The 16,808-nt window shown below is 42.1% G+C and overlaps 1 protein-coding gene across 2 annotated transcripts; it reads left to right on the forward strand.

Moving 5' to 3' along the window:
* The first annotated feature begins 2,784 nt into the window (after positions 1 to 2,784).
* On the forward strand, positions 2,785 to 14,019 carry LOC137438771 (uncharacterized). 2 transcript variants are annotated; one of them, XM_068134117.2, is made up of 5 exons: positions 2,785 to 2,939; positions 3,688 to 3,785; positions 4,134 to 4,221; positions 4,365 to 4,473; positions 12,025 to 14,019. In XM_068134117.2, the coding sequence occupies exons 3-5, from the start codon at positions 4,154 to 4,156 to the stop codon at positions 12,226 to 12,228; spliced, it is 381 nt and encodes a 126-aa protein (XP_067990218.2). In that variant the 5' UTR covers positions 2,785 to 2,939; positions 3,688 to 3,785; positions 4,134 to 4,153; the 3' UTR covers positions 12,229 to 14,019. The 2 variants fall into 2 exon arrangements, with proteins under 2 accessions (XP_067990218.2, XP_067990219.2); XM_068134118.2 differs by lacking the exon at positions 3,688 to 3,785.
* Positions 14,020 to 16,808: the final 2,789 nt, after the last annotated feature.

Here is a 16,808-nt window from a genome sequence, read left to right on the forward strand (position 1 = left end):
TGTGGCCCTGAATGGATTTCTCTCATCTCCCCTTCCTGTTCAGGCTGGAGTTCCCCAAAGCAGTGTTCTGGGCCCTGTACTTTTTCTGGTCTTCATCAATGATCTCTCCGACTCTCTGGAAAATCCTCTCTATCTCTTTGCTGATGACTCCACTCTCTGCCGCTCCATTCCTCTTCCCTCACATCGGCAGTCTGCAGCCTCCTCACTCTCTGAAGACCTGGACAAAATCACAGACTGGTCAAACAAGTGGAACATGTCTTTCAATCCTGACAAATCTCACACTCTTACTATGTCTCTCCGAAAAGATCGACTGGACAACCCTCCCATCTACTTTCTCAACAATCCTCTCCAAGAAGTTCTGTCGTTCAAGCTTTTGGGTCTCACTATCTGCCATGATCTTTCTTGGGAAAACCACATTTCCAAGCTGGCCTCCAAAGCCAGTCGCCGACTGGGCATCCTCCGTCGTGCGAAGTCCTTCCTCGGCACACCTGAGCTCCTCACCACATACAAGGCTTTCATCCGCAGCTCAATGGAATACTGTTCTCCCCTATGGGCCGGTGCTCCTGCCTCACACCTAAGCTCGGCTTCACGCTGTTGAAACCAAAGCTTTCAGAATCATTGGAATCTCCCGTGATGAAGCTATCTCCGAGGGCCTTTCACTCACTCACCGCAGACAGGTAGGTGGTCATTCTGTCTTCTACTGACTCCTCTCCGGCCTTGCTCCCCCAGCTCTCTCTGTGCTTTGTCCCCCAAATATTCCTACAGGTCGCACAAGATCTGCCAGCAACACTCTGATGGTTAAACTGCCTAAAATCTCGGCTCTCTGCTCACCTTCACTCTTTCATTCCTCCTTTCTCCCGTCTCTGGAACAAACTCCCACACTCCCTTCAATCCCACTCCTCCCTCCAGGTCTTTAAAACAGCTGTTCACGACCTCTCTTATCTTTCCCCATCCAAAACCTTGATCTTTTCTACCCCCACTAATTCACCCCAGATCCACCTTGTTTGAAATTCCAACTTCTTTCCTGGAAGCCCTGGCAGTGTCCATATGTTTTATACCTCTCCCAACCCTCCCCCCCCCCCCCCCCCCCTTGCCATGCCCCCCGCCCCCAAAGCCCTCTCCCTCCCACTGATCTCTCGATGTCCCTGCTCTCAGATGTTGTGTTTGTGTTCCTCCCCCTCTCGCCCCATCTTGTCTACCGCTCCCCATGTTATATGTTGTATGTGTCGGTTTGTCTTTCTGTGTGATTAATGTTCGCTCTTTCACGAGCCTCGATCTTGTATACAAAAACAAACAAAAAAAACCTGACGAGAAAAACAAAAGAATCTGAAGAGAAAAACAAAAGGGGTAAAGAGCGGATGACAAAAACGAATTAATTTTCCCGGGATACAAAAGGATCACAGCAGACGATTAAATCACATCTTCCACAGGCTGTTAAATCTTGGCCGTAGGATGCGAACATTCGCATTGGTCAAGAAAGTGGACATACACCGCCCGAAATAAAATCCTGTATTTCTCCACGTTCGTAAAAAAGGAATTATCACTAGATTCGGCTTGCGATGAACCGTGTAACCATTAAGTGAGGAAAAATAAACTTCACATCCTTACTTGCAGAATGTTGTTGGAAAGGCGGGTCGGACATTCTGGATCGCCGAATTCCCTAATCCAAAACGCAAATTCTTCCTCCGCGTTGCTTCCTGATTCTTATTCTTGGCGCTTGATCACCTAGTGGAGACGACATAAGAATGGGCCGGAAGTATTCACACTTCCTACCAAACCACATACGTATTCACAAATTCCGTGGGAATGTTACAGGAGGGCTGCGTATTCTGGTTTTATTACTAAAATAACCAACCATGGCGGTCATACGACAAACACCCGTTAAAAATAGTCACTGTCAATTCCAGTTTTTCTTTCTAAGCTTATGGTTGCGATCTAAAAACAATAACGTCATCAACTTTAAAAAGCTGAAACTTCCTTCGTTTTAGGGACGTCACACAAATCGATATCGTCACTGTTGTTGTTATTGGTTATTTTGTATATTCTTCTTCTTTTTCTATATGTTCGTATTCTTCTTCTTCACATTACACTTACCCGTCCACCCGTCCAAGTGTATCCTTGTGTATGTGCATCAGTGTGGCGATCAGTGATTGAGCCTCAGGTGAATGATTTTCCCAGGTTTCCTCAGGATATTATTGAACTTAAAACAGGGATGTGCGTGTTTAGTTATCAAGTGCTTAAGCAATCAAGCAAGCAGTCCATTCGAAACGGTTGATGAGGAACGGTTTGGCTTGGCATGGAAAACACCCCAGTTGCGATTTTTAAAAAATCAAACCAAACGTAAATAAATTGCTAAAACGAACGTGAGAATCAAAAAGACAATGATATAAAAGATACTATATAACAAATAAATTGTAAAATATATATATTTATATGTTTTCATTGCTATACTGCGAAATAATAAATGAAGATAAAGTGATGTATTAATGTAAGTACAGAATATACTTTAGGTGATGTTTTTAATTGTTGATAAATCATCCGATACTGCTCAAGTTTTTAGGCGGTGTAAAACAAAGGACGAAAATAACGCTGGTGTCATTTTTGCAATTTTCACTTCATAATAACTATTCGAGAAATGAACACGATTAAATTTTAATAGTGTTCTTGGCATCGTTTTATGATCACTACTGTAAACATAACGTGTGTTACAAACGCGATACGGTTTTTTTTTTTTTTTAAGGAAAGAGGTGAAACTACCCTTTTTTTTTTTTTCCCCCTGTACAGTACCCGTTCTGTAGTTGTGACGTCGTGATTGACCGTTGAAGCGCTTGACAACCGCATTTTACGGTGATCATAGCCGAGTTGGGTGCTTCCCTCACTCACTAAGCACGCCTTGCTCACCTCATGCTCACGAATCAGCTACCTGTGCAGTATTGCAGGTGAGCTTTTAATGAATAATGGCGTTGACTGTTCCCTCTTTCTTACAACCTCGTTGCGATTCTCATGCCATGGTGAGGGTTTCGCCACTGGCTCATCGTTTCCGCTTTTCACTCATGTCGTGTGTTTACGTCTTGGGCCCTACGTCTCGGTGCTGGGTGCTTCGGTCATCTGTGACTGTTGACCACTTGGGTCCATTTTATGGCTTCGATTTGACGCATTCAAAGCCGTTTACAATTAGATATCTGCATATTACATACGCAAAAAAGACAAAAACATTTTACCCATCCATTTTCCCCTTCCCCTTCTTCTTTTTCCCCTCCTACCAGATGTCACTCTTCTTCTCTTTTCCACTCCTTCGTCTTCTTCTTCCCCTTTCTCCAGATGTCGCGCTTCTCTCCCCCTCATCCATCCAAACTATGGCACACCAATCCTTTTTCACATGTCATGTCACCTTCTTTGCCTCTTCTCAATTTGTCCTTCCTCCAGTTAGCACAAATAATATGTATATGGCATATTTACAGATTTCTGTGCAGAACAACATATATTGGACTATGTTGTATGAACCAACCTGGTATACACTAATGTATGGCCATGGGCTGCCATGTTTATGGATTAAAGTGACTTGATGACCTCTGACCGACTGAGTGCCACATGTCCAACTATTGAATGAGCACAAGTCAGACCGACAACTGCTGTTAGACTCAGAATGGAGGTTTGGTTTGTAACATTTTATGTTGTCTCATACAGCTCAACATTTGACAGGATTGAGCAGAGATGGAGAACCTACCTTTGAGCTACATTCGATTCCCAAGCAGACTGTAAACTGTCAGATTGGTGCTTTACAGGCAAGGCATTGCATCACAGAGTGCGCTGTCTCTCGGTTTGGCATTAAGCCGGGTGTCCCATCTGCTGACATTAGATGTTGAAGGTCCCAAGCTATAATTTGTTAAGTGTAGGCGAGTTATCACTGGCACCCTGAACAAATTACAAATTGCGAATAATATCACCGGCACCTACCCCAAAGGTGGGCATAATTGGAGTCATTGAGGTCATAATGATACTCATAATAATCGTAGCAGTAGTCATAGTAATAAGCTCAACATTGCTGTCATAAGTCCAAAGTCGGTCAGGTTGTTTATTTTTCTTTGTGTCATGCATTTTTATTTAGTTATTTGTTTCCTCTTTTTGTGTAGTGATTTTATTAGTGGTTGGTATGCTCTGGGCTGCGGGCTTGTTAAACTCCACAACTATGGATGCCTCCAAACCCATCACAAGCAAAAGGTACATTTTGCGGGTCACGACTCAATCGCCAAAACATTTTGAATCGATCTTCTTTAATTTGCTTTAACTCCAGAAATTTCATGCCGTGCTGATAAATATGGGGACGTGTGCTGTTTTTATTACGACCAATTTGCCCCACTCAGGAAACGCTCCAATCCAGGGGAATTTGAAGTATTGCCACTTTGCAAAAGGCCCCTCCTGGACTCACAGGTGACTTGTCTACAAGCCAGCCCGGAGCCCTGTGAATCCGAGGTAAGGTATCCATTAGCACTTTTAGTCTTTATTTACTTGTGTATTTTGCATTTTTATTTCGTATTTGCTGCCTCGTTATGCTTCAACTTTGTTAACATCTGTCCACCTTTGGTTGTGGATGTACGTTTTCACCCCTGTCTGTCTGTCTCTGTTTGTTTGTCTGAGAGCAGGATATCTGAAAAGGTTGTGGACGGGTTCAGACAAAATTTGCTTTCCAGGCTGGGTTTGTGACGTGGAAGAATTGATTAGATTTCGGTGAAATTCGAGTCCGAGAATTTTTAATGTGATTCTTCACCATTGAGTGATAGGGTTAAAAACTATATAACACGATATCTCAAAAAGTTATTGACGGATTCAGATGAAACTTGGTGGACAGCTTGGGTGTGTGACAATGACAAATCGATTCGATTTTGGTGAAGATCCGAATCCGGTTCTGGATACGAGTAATTTTTAATTTTGTAACAGATTCTTGACCATTGAGAAATTGGATCAAAAACGACATATAGCATGATAGTTCAAAAAGTTGTGGACAAGCTATGACGAAACTTGGTGGACGAGTTGGTTAGGTGACAAGAACAAGATTTTGGTTCAGATTCAGATCCAGATCCGGCCTATCAGTGGGATACAAAACATAAACTGTTCAGCCTGGCAGAAGTATGCACTCTACCGAGTGCCGTTGTAGTTTTTATATTCTTTGAACCTGTTATATGTTGGTGGCTTTATAATGGGATTTCCTGGTATGACTGCAGAAACTATAGGCCGAATGATATAAAATATAATTTGATGGTTTTCCTTGGACAGCAATTTCATATTTTAAAAACCTGTTTTTGGCTAATCATTTGTTATACAGGCCATTGTCTTGCCATCTGAAAATTGTTTTTACCTCCAAGGTGGGAAATGTCTCTAGGAGGCTCTAAGAATCTAATTGTTGTTCTGTGTTGAAATTTCTTCTTCGTCGCCAAAGAAGAATTGGGCAGTTTATTTAATGTGTCCAAGTCTCGTTGATAATATTGTACATTTATCATGTGCCGAACAAAGGACAATCTAAGTCGGCCTTGGAACCCAAAGACAGCTGTGCTCATGTGACATGTAGACTAGACGGATTTATGGAAAAAGGTTATGTATAAGTTTCTAGGTGCATTTTTGGGTAAAAGTTGGGAACCTCACTTTTTAACATAATTAGGGTATGCTGAATTCGATAAACCCGGTTCCCAAGCCGAATTTTGAGGTTTTGATCTTCTAATTAGCATAAACAAAATGGCCGCCAAATTGCCATTTTTGGAATATTTCTGAACAAGCATTTATATATCATGTATATACATGCAGCTCTTTTACTTTAACTTTACATCTTTTACCCCAAAATGCACCTAGAAGCTTATACATGGCCTTTTTTCATAAATCAGACTCGTCTATATAAATGGTTGGCGACATATTGAAAGTGACATTCAAACTGATATTGAAATTGGACACGATAAAATGGGAAATGGTTTTAATAAGACTATGTTTCATACAACCATTTATTCTAAAATTAAGTATACATGGCCATGAAGCACAAACATTCAGGAATGTCACACATGTTGTTTTGCCAAACTACATCAAATTCATACAAGGGGTCTGATCATCACTCTGTTGCTGACAGGCACACATTGATGTGCACCTCAACTCTGAATAGCGACATTTGTAGCGTTGAGTCTAACATTGCTTCTGGAATGCACAACAAATCATCTTGAGGCAACTTTCTGGGATTGGAATCAATCAGAATAGGAATAGGAATAGGGATTGGAATCTGGGACATCAGAATAGGTTCTAGTCCTGAATCACCACGTTTCCATCCCATTTCCACAGGTGCAGGAAGGTCAGGTATGGCACAATGAGCATTTCTCCATACCATGGCTTGATAGTGTACTCGCATCAAATGGAAATGAAGAGCATCACTTGTCGGTAACATTGCTTCTGGTTTACCAGTCTTGGAGAACAACATATGTCATGCTGAATCAACAGAGGTTGTTCTGTACACATTATATATTCTGCAGACGAACGCTTCTGCAGATTTGATTGTCTCCTCTGTGAGTTCACCAATGCCCAAGTTCTTCAGCAGTTTATTCAAAACTCAAAAAATAATCTATCTATAATTCCAGTAATCTCTGTGTGTTTGTTTGTTTGTACGTTTGTCTGTGACCGCTGTTTCTCGACAACCACGGGTCCGATATACTTTAAACTTGCCAGGTATATTGCTGGGGACCCGAGGATGTGCCTTTTCAAGGTTTCATATTAATCGGACAATTACTTACCGAGCTATGTCCAAAAAACGATTCAACCAATCAGAGAGCAGCGAGCTATCGCGTGTGCCGAACGTGGCGGACACACTCTGCCTCGGATGGCACATTTGAGAGCGTATTCATTTATTTCACGTTTGCAAACTATGTTGCCGCTATGTTGGCGTTAAACTATGTTTTAAAACTAATAAAAACCATTTCATCTAAATAGAGGGGGGGGGGGGGGGATTGTCACTGTACTCGCAAGCCGTTCGCCGTTCGCTTTGGCGTTGCGAATGGACGAACACATTTCATGGACCAAACCATTTCATGTAAAGCGTTCGCCGTTCGCTTTGGCGTTGCGAATGGACCAAAACATTTCATGGACCAAACCATTTCATGTAAATAGAGGGGGGGATATAATTTTAGATATAGATATAGTACGGGCATGCCCTAGTAATAATAATTCGGCTTGGGAACCGGGTTAATCAAATTCAGCATACCCTAATTATGTTAAAAAGTGAAGTTCCCAACTTTTACCCAAAAATACACCTAACATTCACATTTCTCAGGAATCCGTCGTCTAATGTGAATAACCGGTGAACCTGAATTTGTTTATAGTGTGGGCCCAGACAACCACTCTCAGATAGCAAGTAACGTAATGTGTCAAGGGATATCCAAAAAAGATCACACTACTGGCACTTGCTACCCATACTTTACGCAGGAGTTTATAGGTTTTTTTTAGGTTTCCGGTGATAACTTGCCTACTCTTCGCAAAAGAGATAGTGGGATCTTTAACGTTTACCAACAATTGGTTCTGGTGGACGGGTCCTCCGGCTCAACGTCCATCTGATGGGCGGCACACATTGATGTCTTACCCTGCATGTGAAACGCCAGGGTGGCAGTTTATAGCTGGGTTGAGATTCAAACCGAGGCTAGACAGCTCATAAGTATGTGCATGTACCTCTAGGCCAGTGGTGCCCAAACTTTTTAGCTTGCTGGGTCATTTTTTTATTTCAGCAGTGAGCTGTGGGCCAAAACAATAAAAATGAAATTTTCAAAGATTTCCCTGAATTAAATTCTTAAGAAACATGGGGAATACTGGTCTCTCTTGTTGTTGTTATTATTATGCTTTGTTGTTTGATTTTACATTGTTTTTGTTTTATGTTCATCACACTGAAAAACTGTTCGTAGACATAGCCTGTGCTTCTGAAGAGGAAGAGCATTTCCACTGATCCCTGGGTATTTTTATGCTCAGACGTATTTGTAGAATGCCTGGAGAGAAATTGCGCCATCCCTCTCAACACCAAGTCACACTGAAATTCAATAAACTGCATTTGCAACTCCTCAGGTGCAATGTCCACATTAGAAGAAAAGGTGTATGCAATTTTTAAAAAAAAAATTTTTTTTTTTTTTTTTTAAACAGAGTCGAGGCTCGTGGAGGAGCTAGGCCATATAACTTATCAGGATGCAACAGAACAAAAGGAACAGTAGAAAGAGAGGGGGAAACACACCAGCTGGGTTGAGAGATAAAATAGACAGGACTCCCAAGATAAGGGATGAGGACTAGGGGAGGACACGGGGGGGGGGGGGGGGGGGGGTGGACAAGATGGATACGGAAGCAAATTCTCAAGAAGGAAAACAGGAAAGTTGGAAAGAGGTAAGCTTGGGGAAAGTTAACGGATGTAGAAAATATCATGATTTTGGATGGTGGATGATCTGAGATGGTGGTGAACAGCTGACTTGAAAACCTGGACGGAAGAATGAGATTGAAGAGAATGTAGAAGTTGGTTCCACAAACAGGAAAAAAGAGGAATGAATGAGTTGAGGTTAGCACTGATTCTAGATCTTGGGAATTTCAACAGAAGGGGGTTGATGGTGGACACATGGGCCTTGCAGAAGCCTGGGGTGGAGGGTGACACAAAGCACGGACCGGAGCAGAGGGTGCAAGACCAAAATGGAGGTGGTAGAAGACAAAGAGACCACCGATCTGTCTGCAATTTGAAAGTGATAGGCCCATAGACCCGGCCTCATCACAGGAGATTCCAAGAGTTGATGCTCGCTGGCCGTTCATTCTCTTTTAAACGAGAACCAAACTCTTACAGTAGATCTGTGACGAATTCGCCATACTCAGCTGCTTTCTTAGCGGCAGGGCTCTGCGTGCAGTTCGGTTATTTTAGGATGGGGAAGTGCACACAGTTACCAGCTGTTTTGTGGCGTTTGTCGCTGAAGTTTCAGCTGAAATGCCTTTGTGCTGTCAAACAGCTAGTTGATGAGCTGCCCTTTTCCTTGCAGGTGTGAAATCAGATTGCTAAGCTGAGTAGTAATGTTGACAAGAACAGCAAGATCAGAGAGCCGTTTCTCATTTGAAAAATAACTCCACCCACTCCCTTTGCTTTGCTAGGAAATCTTATCTCCTCTCAGAGATTATAAAAACGTTAGAGCACTTTTCCTCGTCTCAGCCAATGAACCTCCTGACTTCCTGGTAGCACAGCACGTCCCCATATCCGGCACCCATTTCTTCCAACATGGATCTGAACTGCCGATGATTAAGTGCTTTTGATCAAAACAAATTTACCCTTTCAATCATGTCTTTCATCACCTCGAAAACCGACAGATATTTGAGTGGTTATTCCTGATGCAAAATGAATTGTTAATTTTCCAACTTTACCACTGCTGTCCTCAACTTTGAGTCAAGTTGGGGGCCAAATCTTCCCCATTCTTCCCTGCTGCCTGGATTCGTCGGGGCAATGCGGTCACGGTCAGAGTGCCGATCAGTCCCCATGGACCGGCCCTTTCCTTCTTGTCTCTCTCTCTCTCTCCCTCCCTCTCTCTCACTCTAACTGTGTCATGGCCCTGACATCGTGAAGGCGTGGGTACACCATTCTAGATGTGGGGGATCTCTGGGTCGCTCCTGCAAGATCGATCGGCTGTTTCCGTGCCCGTGGGCATGTTCACGAGAACTGTCTAGGGCTCCACAGCAACAACAACTTTGACTGACTAATGTCACTCAAATTCTCACTGACCCCCCCAAATCAAAGAAAATCAAAAGCTGCGCAGAATCTGATGTGTCTGTACAGTTAGCACAATTACCGCATCAGACTCCTGCAGATAAGACATACTGACTTGTCTTTCACGTCTGTGGAAAAAGTCATTTTCGATTCATATTTCTTGAAATTGACGTTTATCTGCTCCCTGCTTTCTCTTTCTTGCCTCGTGCTCCATTTCTACACCTTGCTCGACAATGCAGCGATCTATGCCACCGTTGCTTCCCCACTTTCTCAAAACAATCTGTAATTTTTTTTTAATCGAAGGAGGGGAAAGTTAACGGGGGTAGAAAATATCCGCGGAGGGTTATATTACAATATTAGCTTTTTTTCTTCTTCTAATATCTATTGAAGAATGGTCATATATTAAAAGGCATTCTCACAGTCAGTGCAAAACGAAACAAAGCTATGCCTCCCTTAAGAGGGCCAAACCAAGGGGGACCATGACCCAACCCCGTGGGGCATGTTTTTTGTCACCTCTGCTCTAGGCTATTTTGCCAAACTACAAGGACTATAGGAGACATGGATAACACGACACATTATGAAATTTGAACCTGTGATCACAATAATATTTTTGTAATGTGCTCTGTTTCCAATGCCAGATATGGCCTACAATGGTGCTATTTTATATGTTAAAAATATGTAGATTTAAAGCAGAGAGATTTGATGCCCTTGACCTGAGCCTGGGTATCCCAAGCATGAATACAATATTTGGTGGAAGTCGTTCCAGCCATTTGGGATTCCATAAGGCGCAGACATGCAGACATTGCCTTATTACAATACCCCCACACACTATGCAAAAAGTGGAGTTATGCAATTGGTTCACTTCTGTCTGTCCTGTCTACAAATGTCAGTTTATGATGAAAGAACAACTTAATTTAAATTGAATGTTATATTTTCAAACACTATTCGGAACATGATTCGGAAATTGAACCTGTAGTTTAGCAGTACTATGGCTCTGAATTTGTCCCAATTGTGCATGTGTAGTGAGGAGTGAGATTAAATAAAAATTGTGCTGTATCTGCGTGTCTGGCAGTCAAACAAGATTGAAAATCATTCCAAAACAGGAAACTTACTGTTTTTCAGGACATCATAAAGGACACAAAAAACAAGCACGAAGAACTAGTGTAACGCGTTAAATAGGGTGGTGTCAAAGACGCTGCATCAACTGCGGCAAATTTCCGGAATGTTTTTTTTCTACGACCTTTAAAGTCTTTATTTTTTTTCCAATTTAATTATATACTTGAACACTGTGGAACACAAATAGTCTTTTGTCACTTTCAAAATCCTTCCGTTCAGGACAAAATATTACGTTTTACATCATCACAACCAATGAAATTTGCTGCTTGTAGCCTATGTTCTTGTTGTATTATATATTTCCCTCCACTTGTATTATTACCTCTGCCACCGAAGGTGGATGGAGGTTTTGTTTTCACCCCTGTCTTTGTTTGTTTGTGAACAAGATATCTCAAAACGTTGTGTACGGATGTGGACGAAATTTTATGGAGAGGTCGGGTATGTGACAAGGACGAAACGATTCGATTTTGGTGAAGATCCGGATCCATGTACTGGAATTTCTAAAGTGATTCTTCACCATTGGGAAATAGGACCAAAAACTATACATAGCGGGATATCTCCAGAGGTTATGGACGGATTTGGACGAAACTTGGTGGATAGATTTGGTGTATGACAAGGATTAATCGATTCGATTTTGGTGAAGATCTGAATATGGATTCGGATCTGAGAGTTGCTTAATTTTTGAGGTGATTCTTCACCATTGAGAGATGGGGCTAAAACTGATACATAGCAGGATATCTCAAAAAGTTATGGATGGATTTGGACAAAACTTGGTGGACAGGTTGTGTGTGTGACAAGGAAGTTTAAAAAAAGTTATGGGCGAGTTATGACTAAACTTGGTGGACGAGTTGGTTAGGTGACAAGAACAAGCCGATTAGATTTTGGTTCAGTTCCGAATCTAGTTCCAGCCTATCATTGAGATACAAAACGTAAACTGTTTAGCCTGGTGGTGGTATGCGCTCTACCAAGTGGCGTTCTAGTTATGATATTTATCTCAAAACTGTGTGGGGTAAGGTGATCTACAAACTCTAGTTTTATATAGCGAGTAGGATAGGATATCTGTAGTTGACTTGTTATTTTGGAAGGGAAGTTTTGATTGTTTTACATCTCATGGATATATCATGTATGTCTATTATGATTAAAGCTTTCCACTTCTCCATTACTTGCTGCAGACCAGCTCCAGCGACTGTAGCTTTGAGGGTCACGTCTCTCCTTCGACCCCTGGTTCTTCAAGCGGCTTTCCCAGTGGTGGCACATCTCCATCGCTTCCGAACCCATCACTTTACGGAAACATCAACAGACTGCTCCGCGAAGCCCATTTTTACAGCCTCATGCATAGAGGGCAGGCCTTAGACTTGCCAACGCTACTCTTTTGACTTTTCTCTCCACATGGCGTTTACCATCGATAGCGGCGGGTCGACATTTTTCCGTCTTCCACGAGCGCCGATTCAAAACTGGATTCCCTATGTAGTCTCAGCTTTTGGTGTTTCATCTCAAATGAGTTTGCATATGTAATTATAATTCCTCTGAAGGAGTTATCCTCCCCATTTTTTTTTTCTCTCAGTTATTCTGTTCGAAAAATGTTGTATGATATTTTATTTATTTTTGTAGTAGTGTATAGCAACAAAGTACAAGTTATTTTGCAAGCTGTGATGTCATAATATTTCCCCTGTACATTCTCCTGTTGTGGTCATAATGCTTTTTTTATTTTATTTTTAACCACATTTCATCTGCAGATGTTCGAGTTGACAGCGTACATCTCCATCCGGTACGCTGTTTTCTTTTGTGCCGTCAGATTAGGATGCTCACTCGTTTTTGGTTGGGTTTGAACATTTCCGTGCTGCTTTGTCCATCGATTTGACAAATCGCCGACACCATGTAAAATAAAATCTAGGGGTTCTGACTCCTTGGGCCTCCGTTTCTGCTGTCCATGGGATGTCCAATTCAAGGTAGATTTATTTTTGTCTCGACCTTGCAATGGAGAAATTGGTTTTGATTGTAATATTCATAATTATCGTTTTGTACCTTGTTGCAAATGAATGCGATTACGTTGGTGTTTGATTCAGTTAGGTTTTATGTATCCGGAAGGTGTTTCTGAAGGGGGAGGAGGTGAATCTGCTCGCTAGTATTTGCTGATGGATGTGGCATAGATTAGTTAGGGGAGTGAGTATAGGCTAAGATTGCGAGTTTTTGGTCGGCCAGTTATCGGGTGTGGCCTGATCTTGGAGCAATCCTAAATAGGAACATCACCAATGCGTCGACTCAAAAACTTTTACCTTCACGAGTCCTACCTAATATTATGCACCTACTCACCAGGAAGTTATTTGTAGAATTGTCAAATTATAGAACAAAACAATGTGTAACTTTTGGTGGTCGCTTTTCCTCTCAATTTATGCTTCCATTGCTACACTTGATTTTTCTTCCCCCTCCCCTCCTGAGTACCTCTCAACTCGGGCTGTCGAAGATCCTCAAGTGCTGCTAGCTTGGCAAAAAAAAAAAAAATCCTCATTCCTTCTCACACGTCTGATACCTTTCTCAGAACGAAAGCACTCAAAATGATCTTGACTTGACGTGTACATTCTATTACTATTAAGCATTGCGTCAGGGTGGGGGTAGGAATTGGAGATGGGGAGTGAATTGTTCCATTAATTTTACTATAGTGTACAGATACCTGGTGGTGGTTGGTAGGGGGTGGAGTAGGGGGAGGGGGTTTACCCTGTTTTCTGTATTTTGCATATTTGTATGAATATGTTTGCAAGCTTTTGATGTAAAAATGTAAAATAATTGCCACGGTGTGCGTGTACGAAAGATGACGTGGTGGTGGAAAATAATTTTGCCATATGTTGTCCATTGCACTATTGTAAGCGGTACATTGAGCAGAACATGTTGCCTCAGTGCCAGGTGACGTGACTACAACAGGTAAAACATTAACGTTTATTTCCAAACGTTAAACAATTTATTTTCAATGTGGATTACATTTAGAACATCAAACTTGCTCTCCTTCCTTATGCTTTTCTTTCCTCGTTCAATTATACTCTTTCTTCCATTTCTTCCTCCTCCTCCTCTTCTTCTTCTTCTTTTGGCCTCTTCTCTTAACATTGCTTCCTTGCCCTCCTTTCCTTTTAAACAGAAGAAAACCTCATTAAAACATTGATTAAAGCACGAAATGTTTTTCATTTTGTTTTTATTTCAATAAGATACCTTTGCTTTTGTTTTTTTTAAGGCATTCTTTTAAGCTTAAACTGTGAGGATTTTACCAGCATTGTGAGCTGTCTAGTCTGGGCTTGATTCCTGACCCGATTACAAGTCTTGGTATTTCATTGGCTGCATCAATGAGTGCATTGTCTTTCAGAAGGACAATAAGCCGCATGTCCTGTCTGCTAGCTATTTATTTACTAGTGGATGTTAAAGATCCAAGAGTACATTTTGAAGAGAGTAGGATCGGGTCTGCATGTACTGTGGCATAGTTATTGGCAAAAATTACAGGAACACAAAACTTACAGTGGCATGATGATGATGATGATGATGATGATGACCACTCTTGCATCTTCAGATGCATATGGCTGCCGAAGCAGTTTCTTGGCTATTGGGCACAATCCTGGTCGGGTCGCCACTCCTACGCAGGATACTCCAATGGCTCATTCATCCCAGCAAGCTGGTACTCATTTTGCCGACCTCGGAAGGATGGCAGGCTGAGTCAACCCCACCTGTTGTTAATTCAACAACCGACCGGGATTTGAACTCGGGGTCCCTAGAATTCCAAGCCATCACCCTAACCATTAAGCCAACACCAGGCTTATCAGTTCGTAATCTAATCGAATCCTGCTCACATGTATTCACAAGAAGAATTTAAAGGCTGCACCCATCCTTTGCTTAGATGAGAGTCAGGCCTCCCATCTCCCCCCATCACCACAATATCTAACTGCAGGTACAATATCTGGTGAATCCCTTCTATTTCTAGAGTGCAGACAGGCATACAATGCACGCATTGTTTGAAGACCATCACGTCCCTACGCATGTAGCCAATTTACTTCTTCTTTTCTATACAACATCGAGGCTCACTGAAAAGCAAGCGAGGTGAAATCTCAGGGGATTTTTGCCTCGACCTACTTTCGGTCAGAATCTTGCACTGATTGCAAATTAAATAAACATTTTGCACCAAAACTTGGTAGACTATAACGACACTCAGTAGAGAGCATACCTCCACCAGGCTGAACAGTTTATGTTTTGTATCTCAGAGTAGACCAGAAAATCACAATACAGAATTTATAATATAATGTAGAAACATTCTTCACCAAAATTGAATCGATTCTTCCTTGTCAGACACCCAACCGGTCCAACAAGTTTCGTCCAAATCCGTCCATAAATTTTTGAGATATCCTGCTATGTATAGTTTTTAGCCCTATCTCCCAATGGTGAAGAATCACTTTAAAATTCTAGTAGCCGGATCCGAATCCGGATCTTCACCAAAATCTAATCATTTTGTCCTTGCCACATACGCTGCATCTCTGCCAAATTTCGTCCGAATCCGTCCACAACGTTTTGAGATATCTTGTTCACAAACAGACAGAGGTGAAAACATTACCTCCATCCACCTTTGGTGGCACAGATAATAAGACTGGCTTTGGCTTCTACAAATTAATGTGCAGTGTTCGCCCCTTGCTGCAAAAGGTGCTTCCACCAAGTACTGACGTCAGGGGCTGAATACCTTTGCAACCAGTTAATTTTGATTTGTACATGTTTTCTGCAGATATTCCTGACATGTAACCTCTTACCTCTTTCAACTACAACAGTGTTTAGTTTGATCTTTTCAGTTATGATTTAAAAAGTTGATTTGGGGGAAAAAAGTATATGTAACTAGCAGGAGTACCCGGCATTGCGGGAGGGGGGGGGGGGTGCGAGAGGTGAGGGAGGGGAAAGATATACTACACATACATGTTTGGGGGGGGAAGTGGGGGCTTTGACAGGCCCCTCTGTTTTGGGGGAGGGGGGATGGGAAGGTGAAAAAAATTACCTGTGCAAAGAGTGCTTTAACCTCAGTGTTGCCCAGGTAAAAAAGGAAATTGTAATACCCTCCGCCACCAACACCAGGTGGCGCTACATGGTACACATTTACATAGAGAATTTACGCCCCTCTCCCGGTCCCCCACACCCCTGCATGAGGCCGCAGCCACATACCCTATGTTACCCCCCAGACAAAGTTGTATTTGTATTTGTACCCCAAGTAAAGTACATAAGCATTTATTGTTGGAGCACCCGGCGTTGCTCAAACGAAAAAGAAACATCAACATATTTGAAATGAGGGAAAATATAATGGAAAAGCAATTACATCCAAAGCAAAATCCATCACAATGTCAAATCATCATTTCACCTTTTTGTTGAATATATGCTGCTGAATGTTCCGTTTTATTTATTTCTTTATTTATTTATTTGTATACAAGATCGAGGCTCGTGTAAGAGCTAACATTAATCACAAAAAGACAAACTGACAAATAAAACATATGATAAAGGGAGCGGGAGACAAGATGGGGAGAGAGAAGGAAGCACACAAGTACAACATTTGAGAACAGGGACATCGGGAGATCTGTGGGAGGGAGAGGGGGCATGTGAAGGGGAGGGGGGATGGAGAGTGGGCGAGGTAAAAAAAAAAACACATGGACACAGCTTGGACTTCCAGGAAGTCGGTATTTCAAAAAAGTGCATCTGGGGTGAATTCACGGGGGTAGAAAAGATCAAGGTTTTGGATGGGGGAAGATAAGAGATGGTGGTGAACAGCTGTTTTAAATACCTGGAGGGAGGAGTGGGATTGAAGAGAGTGGGGCAGTTTGTTCCAGAAGCGGGAGAAAAGAGGAATGAAAGAGTGAAGGTGAATAGAAAGTCTTGATTTTGGCAGTTTAAGCATAAGAGGTTGCAAGCAGATCTTGTGTGACCTGTAGGAATATTGGGGGGGACAGAG

This window comes from Myxine glutinosa, unplaced genomic scaffold, assembly GCF_964187855.1.
Source record: "Myxine glutinosa unplaced genomic scaffold, kmMyxGlut1.1 SCAFFOLD_1960, whole genome shotgun sequence".
Classification (NCBI taxonomy): domain Eukaryota; kingdom Metazoa; phylum Chordata; class Myxini; order Myxiniformes; family Myxinidae; genus Myxine; species Myxine glutinosa.

What these genes read in the sequence shown, in the direction of transcription:
- LOC137438771 (XM_068134117.2), top strand. Translation starts at nt 4,154, where the DNA reads ATGCTCTGGGCTGCGGGCTTGTTAAACTCCACAACTATGGATGCCTCC. An exon ending in AAACCCATCACAAGCAAAAG is followed by an intron (nt 4,222 to 4,364) that starts GTACATTTTGCG and finishes TGCCCCACTCAG; the next exon opens with GAAACGCTCCAATCCAGGGG. An exon ending in CGGAGCCCTGTGAATCCGAG is followed by an intron (nt 4,474 to 12,024) that starts GTAAGGTATCCA and finishes TACTTGCTGCAG; the next exon opens with ACCAGCTCCAGCGACTGTAG.